The following is a 9,468-nucleotide window of genomic DNA, read 5'->3' as shown; positions in this document are numbered from 1 at the left end:
GAGAGAGAGAGATCAGCGTTTCACTACAGTAGAGGGCAGAGTCTTACCTTAACAAAGGTCATCCAGGAGAACTTCTCATAGCATTGCACCGGGTTCCTGAAATAGTCCTGCAGTGTCCAGAACTTCCTGTACAAGTTGTAGTCGATCGGAATGGAACTGGAACACAAACCACACAACAGACATTCTAGAACACATACTCCTTATTCCCGTACAGCCATTCCCAGATACTCCTTATTCTCATACAGCCATTCCCAGATACCCCTTATTCCTATACAGCCATTCCGAGATACCCCTTATTCCCATACAGCCATTCCCAGATACCCCTTATTCCCATACAGCCATTCCCAGACACTCCCTATTCCCAGGAAGCAGCAATGATTGTGAAATGCGGAATAAGATAGGATGAGGAAGCAGGCAGGGTCTCTCACCAGGGAGCAGGTGTGTCTTCATCCCCCATTTCACCCTCCTCTACCTCCATGCCATCCTCTTTTACCTCAGTGCTCTGAGACACACACACACAGTAATATATCTGGAGAGCGAGGGCTCATGTTTGTGCAGTGATTAGTTAGACTGATCCACTTTAACAGGACCAATCTTCATTTTAGTGTAATGATTAAGTAGTAATAGTAGAGTGTGTGTGTGTGTGTGAGTGCGAACCTGTTGTCCCAGTGTACTCTCTTGTTCATTCTTGTTAAACACTGTGATGTTGTCCAGGTTGAACTGACTCTGCAGATTCAGACCTAAAATACACAACACACAGAACATAAGAAAGACGGAGAACTACAGACAGAACAACAGGCGGAGAGACAGATGGGAGAATGACAGACAGAAAATGCCTAACAAATCACTCTCCAAAAGACAAAAAGGTCTGGCAGAAAATCAGGACTTGCATGGTAATTTTGAGAAAACAAACATTCATTATGAAAAGGGAATTTGTCAAGCTTCGATGTGAAGCACGTTTTGGACACACGACTACGGCCATGGAGCATGTGCGGGAGGAGACACAGCCTTACCCGATTTCTCGGACAGAGGGAAGAGGCGGGCCAGGAAGAGCTGGATCCGCCCACAGAACACAGTGTTCTGGGATTTGGAGAGTCTTCTGAGCAGATCTACAAGCAGAGGTCAGGAGCCGTCAGGCCCACCAGACTTACACATATGGGTTTAATGTTCCAAAATTCACACACACACACACACACACACACACACACACACACACACACACACACACACACACACACACACACACAACAGTTCCCACTCATTACATTCAAAGACCTGAGCATAAAGACTGTGTATGTGTGTTTAAGATTTAATCTCAACACAACAACACAGCGCAATCGTACCGTTACACATCCTCAACAAGTAGTTCTTCCCAGCTGAGTAGAAAGAGTTCTGCAGACAGAAAAACAGACGCCGATGAAGGAGGAGCAAAGTCATGCCCTGGTCCTGATGTCAGCATGCCTGTGAGCACACAGCTTTTACACGCCGGCTGTCGCGAGCTCACAGATTTCCACGTGGAAACGTTCTCCTCCACAAACGAGAAGATCCCGTCACACTGGTCCAGAGGGAGACAGTCCAGGACGTCACCTAGCAACACAAACGGCGTGGTGGCGGAGCAGATACCTACAGGGAGATTCAGACATGTGATTTTCCATTAATACAAAGAGAACTAGAACAATATCAATTCATATCAATACATAATTTGAGTTATGATCCATAAAGTGTCTGCTCAATGCATTATTTTCCACATCAAGGCAGGAAAACGGAGCCCGTGAGAAACTTCGTCCTCACCTTCCGTCACACCACCAATGCTGATGTAAATAAGCGAGAGATGGTCCCCGACGTCCACATGCTTCACCTGTAGAACAGAGAGAACCAGCGTCCAGCCATGATGACACGCATCACAGATGCACGGAAACTGTGCAAGCAACAGCAACACGCAAACCACTTCAGAGGTGGTGAGGAAGACGGAGGAGGAACACTCACTATCTGCCCCTCCAGAACGGCACGCAGAGTCTGGTCCAGTGTACTCTTCTTCTCCGTCTCACTGTCAGTCAAAGGACGGGAAAAGAGCCGTTTGTACAGCTGTGATTCGTACACATAGATCCTACTAGCACTTCAGTTTGACCCATGCATATAAGTTACTGAACAGAAAATTATATCACACACGAGTACAGTACAGAGAAACGCTTATGTCCACACATCCTGACTCCTGTTGGAGGCTGGCGTCAGAGTGCTGCACGCCTGGAGTTGAGAAGGTTAAGGGCCTTGCTCAGGGGCCCAACAGTGGCTACATGGCAGAGCTGGGATTCAAATCCACAACCTTTCGATTGATAGCCCAAAGTCCTAGCCCCAGTGTGTTGGACAGTCAATGCAACTTACTTTCCAGGGAGATGACTGAAGACATTTGTTAGGGGTTTACAGTTTCCAGCCTCCAAAGCGTTTATGGTGGCAGCCTGTGGTGAAGGGGTGATTGAAAATTAAACCAGCAACAGTCGCTTCATTTATTCTCAAAACCATTTCTGCTGTCGTTAAATGAGTGAATCGTGCTAAAGTCGATGTAGGGATCTGTACTATGTACTGATAGCTCATCTCGAAGCTCGACTACTATAACTCATACTGGCTGTTATTCCTCCATGGGCCATCAGATCTCTACCACTGATCCAGAACACAGCAGAACAGCTAAATTCCCGAAGTTCACACGTCACTCCACTGCTGCGCTCCCTTCACTGGCTTCCAGTAGCTGCCTGCATCAGATTTAAAACCTTGATGTTCGCCTACAAAGGCAAAAATGGACCAGCCTCACCATACATGAGGAATTCAAGTACGGCTTGATTTAAAGCATCATGCTTCAAGTCTCATGGAAGACAAGCATGGAGACTATTCTCTGTCCTGCCTCCTAGATGGTGGAACAAACCTCCACTGGCTGTCCGGACGGCAGAGTCCCTTGCAGTCTTGAAACGCAGACTGAAGACCCGTCTATGTGTGGAGTATTTAAATGACCACTGACCCTGCTCCTGTATTGACTAACTGAAGCTCTAGCACTTATTGTTTATAGCACTTATCATTGTTTAAGATAGACCTTATGTATTTTTGGACTTGTAGGCATCAGCATTCATCCCTGTATTCTACAGTATTCTAGTTCATTGGTATGTTGGACTCTAACCTACTGTAAGAGGTAATGGCAAAGCGCGTTGGCGGTCGCTCTGGAGAAGAGCGTCTGCTAAATGCCGTAAACGCAAACATGTCGAAGTAAAGGTATCGTGGAGGCAACGTTAAAGACGACATTACTAAATAACCGCTAACCGCTAACCGCTAACAGCTAAGTTAGCGCGTGCTTGCTCGCAAGCGGGAGTTCATCGTCTCGAACTAGTGCAAGATCGCGAGCTCATCGGAACAAGACTCTACAGCAGCTCCGCGCGTCCGCGTCGCACGAGCCTCCGTTACCGTGAACTTGTCCCTCGCGTCGATCAAGCTGAACAACGCCGGCGACATCGTGCCCACTTTCGTCAGCGTGACCGCGCCGCTGTTGTACTTCCGGGTCATGTTCGGGTGAGTAATGCGCCATGCCGCCAGTAGAGGGCAGTGCACCGCCGCGGCCAAACGCGGCCCGCGTAGAGCGCTACATTAGACGGGATCAGCAACGTAGCTCTTAGGAAAGGGCCATTTACAGGGCCCACTGCTCAAAAAGCGCACTCCTTGAAAATGAAAATTACGTGTTTACTATCATCTATGAAAATGGTTCTTAAGATTATATGAAGCACAGTGAATTCAGTTTTTGTAGAGCAAAAGCCACTTTAGCACGGCCTCTACAGCAAGAGAGATCAAAACACAGATCAAAACGTATGGTGCTAGCAACATCAAGGTCAAGATTCACTTCCCAGGGACATGTGCTGTCACACTGATAAATGTGTAAGAGCATCTGTAAGCTGCTGGACTTAGGTGTGTTCCTCATTGATTGGGGAGTGTTCGTCATGGACCCTGAACCTCTGGCCACACAGTTCTCAGAATGTAGTGTCTGTGAGAGAGAGAGAGAGAGAGAGAGAGAGAGAGAGAGAGAGAGAGAGAGAGAGAGAGAGAGAGAGAGAGAGAGAGAGAGAGAGAGAGAGAGAGAGAGAGAGAGAGAGAGAGAGAGAGAGAGAGAGAGAGAGAGAGAGAGAGAGAGAGAGAGAGAGAGAGAATATACAACCCCCACACCAAGCTCTATAAATGATGAAAACACAAAGCCTTTGGGTCCCATTGTAGGTTGCCAGATTTCACAAACACACTCTGCCCAAACTGAGTACAAGATCTGTCAGGGAGTAACCCTCACTGCAGTATTGACCAGTACAATGGTTAACTTCGATCTGTCAGGGAGTAACCCTTATTGCAGTATTGACTAGTAGAATGGTTAACTTGGATCTGTCAGGGAGTAACCCTTATTGCAGTATTGACCAGTAGAAAGGTTAACTGGGATCTGTCAGGGAGTAACCCTCACTGCAGTATTGACAAGTAGAAAGGTTAACTGGGATCTGTCAGGAAGTAACCCTTGCTGCAGTATTGACCAGTATAATGGTTAACTGGGATCTGTCAGGGAGTAATCCTCGCTGAGGTGCTCACCAGGGGAATGTGGGTCAGAGCAGAGCCTCCACAATAGTGTTCCTGTTGACACTATTGGGCTCTGTGTGTTGTTTGGACTACTTTATACTGGGACAGTGTGCGTGTGTGTGTGTGTGTGTGTGTGTGTGTGTGTGTGTGTGCGTGTGCGTGTGCGTGTGTGCGTGTGTGTGTGTGTGTTTGGATTCAGGGAGAAAACAACTCTTTCTTTTGTCCCTGAGTTTTCCTCACCGAGAGCCAGATCTCTGTGTACTAATATTACTAATATTATTTACTCCATTTTAGCTCATTTTTGTGGACAAATGCTGGTCTGGAGTCAGAAAAAAGAAAGAGTTATCATCAGGCTGTAAGACACTCACTGACCAAGCCAGATAAGATGCACCCACCTCACTTTTCTGTAGAAAAATAACCATCTAAATTAAAGAAAGAATTAGACACATCATTCAAAACAGAAAACCTTGTTTTGTTTTGTTTAGTTTTTAAAAAAAAATAAAACTCTGCCATGCAAATGACATACCCAGGTACCAGTAACCCAAACCCAGTGCCCACAGTTAGAAATGAAGAAATCACAGGTGAGATATTTTGGTCTGAAGAGACATTCTTATTGGTTCAACAGAGTTTGCAGTTCTACTGCACTCACTGTCTAAAACTCTAGACGCACTTCTCAGAACACTGAGAACACACCTGTCTCATTTACCAATCTGGCATCACCAATGAAAACTCAGTTTGTCACTGAACTAAACTGTCATCCCACATGTGAAAACAGCACATCATCATTATTTACACACTTCTCCTAATGGCCAGGGGCACATAAGCTCACACACCAAACACGAAGCAAGACCACAGAGAGGAAGAGGAGGCAGAGGAAGACAAAGTGGATGTCCAGACACATTTGAGCAGTTCTAGTGGACAGTGTCATACTGTCAACCATGGAATGAGCGCGAGGGAAACTGGACATGTTTGTGGTCAAACCCTCATGGCCGATGAGATGGTGTCTGATGTTGTGGGGGTTTGATTGTTTGTTTGTACTATAACAGTCATTTATTTGTTTGTTTTTGTGCAAACATGTGGTCCTGCTAAAATGCTGCATTTCTCTCTGTGTTTACAGCAGTTCTGAAGTTTGTTTTGTGACTCATCACACTTTGTGGGTCAATTTGTGAACGGTTACATGTATGTAAATACTGGTTATGGCTTATAAAGTGAGTTTGTGTTTTGCTGCACACCATATAACCTTGTAGTATGTGTGTGTACATACCTGCTGTGTGTGTGTGGTATTGTGTGGATTATTTGGTTTTGAGGAGTGTGTGTTGAGTTTTTCAGTCAAACTGCAAAAACTCTGCAGGTGTAAGGTTTTAAGAGTAGTTTGTATAGTATATTTGGGAAATATTTGTAATGTTCTGAGAAACGTGTATACTCAGACAGAAAAACAAAACAAAACTGTTTTATATACTATATATATATATATATATATATATATATATATATATATATATATATATATATATATATATATATCAATGTAAAATACAATAAGCATTCCCCTTGCAAAGCCTTTTACTTTAGGGTGAATATGTACTGAATAAACAGCCTGTATATTTGTGAAAATGCATGTACATATGAGAACTATGATGTACCTTTACAGCTGACTGCTGTGCTCTGCACACTGAAAGCACAAAAACAAGCTTTGTAGTGTTTTCCATTTATCACATCAGAATATAGTTGTAACTGTAGTGTAGAAATAGCTATTCATTTGATATTTGTGAGTTTACCAGATGCAAAAACACCATTTTGACGCGAGATAAAATAGAATGGGATGAAGTGTTAGCTTTTTCTAGAAGTGTGTGACGTTTTACATGTTCTGTGTGTGGCCTTGGTTTTTGTGTGTTGAGGTTTGACAAAATGATTCATAGTTTCACATTGTTTAGTGTCTAAGCATTGGTAAACAAACAAACAAACAAAAAACTGTAAAATGGTAAAAAAAAAAAAAAAAAAGTTTTTGCAGAAGTAGCAGCAACGCACTTCATCAGTCGTGCCAAAGAAAGACCGCATGCACAAGGACATGTAATCTATCTTCTTTGTGCTTTTGAGACATCTGAAATAATTTTGGTGGAAATTCACGAATAAACAAAGTGGTGTTATTACTGTATTTACATAAGTATGGTGTATTGTGTCGATTTGCCCACTGCCAGAAGCCTGGCTGCTGGTCATCAGGCAGGAATAACGGAGCCAGCTTCCATCTTCATCGCTGCATCATCGTCCGAGAGTTGAAAGAGCGCTATACATGCAGCACTCATGAGAGCCGAGTCCCAGCCGAGAACCTGAAGAATTTCTCACATGTGAGTGCATTTACACACTGTCAGCGAGAAGACAGGAAACTGGTAACTGCAGTCGTTGGTCGTTGCGCTGCCGTCGGCAGTGAGAAGGCGAGGGGATGGGCTGTCACGAGGCCCTCACGCCCGTGCGAGTGCACAACCGTCAAACGCTGCTCCTTTTATGCGCGTGGTCACAGCGCCACGGAGCCACGGGAAGCTGGGAGCACTTAAACAAGCACATTTTGAGTGACACTTTCATTTCACATCCTTCCTTCAGTAAGCCGTCAGTGACCGGGCACAAGACAGGCAGGGCCTCCAGTTCCTAAGGTCTCGTTTGCGCTCGCGATGTGTTCGGGTCCTCAGTAACAATGGTGATTGTTGGCAACTTCTGGTCGTCTGCCAGGACATGGATGCAAATCAGACCAGAAGTGAACGAGTCTTGCTGCTGATAAGCACTGAGCATCTCTCCTCGGTCCAAATCTCGTGTGACTCAGACACGCCACACACTTCCCATAAACGCTGTTTTTCTCTGAGAAAGAGAGGAAGGTGGACAATAGTAGCGCGTCTGTGGAGATAAGTCCAGCCTATTGGACAGCGCTGATTGACGTCAAAGACCATAATGGATGGCGGAAAGCAAATCACAATCTTTCCAGTCATAGATTCTAACAGCGATAGCTATCGAAACCTATCCATAAAACACAGTGATTTTGTGAACAGTTAGGTTTAGGCATCTGTCACAATGGGAGAACTCGTGTTCAGAACACATAGTCCTGTTCTTACAGTTTGTTTTTTTTTCATTTTGATACACACTGGAACTGAATTAATACATCAAGAAATGGATTCCTTATGCTAAAATCCCGTAATCATTTCACAGCATTTCTTATACTATACATTTGTACATTTGTACGGTGACACACCCTCACACACCCTCAACAGCTATGGCTGAGCCTACACCACAGTTTCAGGCTGTGGTCCATCTGTGGACATGAACAGTCAGCTGTGTTTCACTGTGTATGTCCTTGTCCTGTTTCTGAGAACAATAAGTGCTGCTGATTGGCTGCTTGGGAAACTGAACTAGTGTTACTGGTATTTTTACATGTGTCGATGTCACCGTGGGGATGTAGGAAGTCCACTACTCCATAACATCCACACTGCTGTGTTCCTGTGGTTGGAAGGTCACCGTGGGTGAAAGGCTAGAGGCTGACCATCTCAAACTGTGCTTTAATAGTGACTGATAGTGACTAATGATTCTCTAATAGTGACTGATGAGTGTACATGTGAACTAAAATGCACTTGCATTTTCTGACACGTGGCAGTTTCACAAGTACTTGTCTCAGTTATTAATGCTCCAGATATGCCTCCCATAGGATCTCCACACATAATAATAATAATAATAATAATAATAATAATAATAATAATACATTTGACTTATATAATGTTTTAAATAACCCCAATAACAGAGAATCACACACACAAAAACAACAGAACAAACAAAAACATAACGGAAAAGAAACCAGTATGTGTACAGGGCAAGAACAGAGAGATAGCACAGCCAAACCAGTATGTGTACAGGGCAAGAACAGAGAGATAGCACAGCCAAACCAGTATGTGTACAGGGCAAGAACAGAGAGATAGCACAGCCAAACCAGTATGTGTACAGGGCAAGAACACAGAGATAGCACAGCCAAACCAGTATGTGTACAGGGCAAGAACACAGAGATAGCACAGCCAAACCAGTATGTGTACAGGGCAAGAACACAGAGATAGCACAGCCAAACCAGTATGTGTACAGGGCAAGAACAGAGAGATAGCACAGCCAAACAGAGTACAGGAACTGAGGAGAGAGAGATGTGGAAGAACAGATTAGGCCTGGGGCAGGTTTCATGCAAGTGACAGCTTTGGGGAGGAGAGAATGGGTAGGTGTGTAGGGGTGGAGGAGAGTACATGTGGGTGTGTAGAGGTGGAGGAGATTACAGGTGGATGTGTAGGGGTGGAGGAGAGTACAGGTGGGTGTGTAGAGGTGGAGGAGAGTACAGGTGGGTGTGTATGGGTGGAGGAGAGAACGGGTAGGTGTGTAGGGGTGGAGGAGAGAATGGGTAGGTGTGTAGGGGTGGAGGAGAGTACAGGTGGGTGTGTAGAGGTGGAGGAGATTACAGGTGGATGTGTAGAGGTGGAGGAGAGTACAGGTGGGTGTGTAGGGGTGGAGGAGAGTACAGGTGGATGTGTAGAGGTGGAGGAGAGAATGGATAGGTGTGTAGGGGTGGAGGAGAGTACAGGTGGGTGTGTAGGGGTGGAGGAGAGTACAGGTGGGTGTGTAGAGGTGGAGGAGAGTACAGGTGGGTGTGTAGAGGTGGAGGAGATTACAGGTGGGTGTGTAGAGGTGGAGAAGAGTACAGGTGGATGTGTAGAGGTGGAGGAGAGTACAGGTGGGTGTGTAGAGGTGGAGGAGAGTACAGGTGGGTGTGTAGAGGTGGAGGAGATTACAGGTGGGTGTGTAGGGGTGGAGGAGAGTACAGGTGGGTGTGTAGGGGTGGAGGAGAGTACAGGTGGGTGTGTAGAG

General features: G+C 45.3%; 1 protein-coding gene across 1 annotated transcript in view; it reads right to left on the bottom strand.

Moving 5' to 3' along the window:
* Positions 1 to 3,527, bottom strand: part of thoc1 (THO complex 1) — a 9,893-nt gene extending 6,366 nt beyond the window's left edge. The window contains exons 1-10 of the mRNA XM_027027361.2: positions 3,448 to 3,527; positions 2,383 to 2,456; positions 1,987 to 2,047; positions 1,792 to 1,858; positions 1,505 to 1,623; positions 1,344 to 1,392; positions 1,014 to 1,109; positions 658 to 740; positions 429 to 502; positions 48 to 156 (exon numbers count right to left, since the gene is read on the bottom strand). Coding sequence (XP_026883162.1) covers positions 48 to 156; positions 429 to 502; positions 658 to 740; positions 1,014 to 1,109; positions 1,344 to 1,392; positions 1,505 to 1,623; positions 1,792 to 1,858; positions 1,987 to 2,047; positions 2,383 to 2,456; positions 3,448 to 3,495 — 780 coding nt within the window. The 5' untranslated portion in view covers positions 3,496 to 3,527. The remainder of the gene's footprint in view (positions 1 to 47; positions 157 to 428; positions 503 to 657; positions 741 to 1,013; positions 1,110 to 1,343; positions 1,393 to 1,504; positions 1,624 to 1,791; positions 1,859 to 1,986; positions 2,048 to 2,382; positions 2,457 to 3,447) is intronic.
* Positions 3,528 to 9,468: the final 5,941 nt, after the last annotated feature.

Source organism: Electrophorus electricus, chromosome 19 (genome assembly GCF_013358815.1).
Source record: "Electrophorus electricus isolate fEleEle1 chromosome 19, fEleEle1.pri, whole genome shotgun sequence".
NCBI classification, from domain to species: Eukaryota; Metazoa; Chordata; class Actinopteri; order Gymnotiformes; family Gymnotidae; genus Electrophorus; species Electrophorus electricus.
Note: the sequence above shows the minus strand (reverse complement) of the source record. Positions and strands in the feature narration are given on the sequence as shown.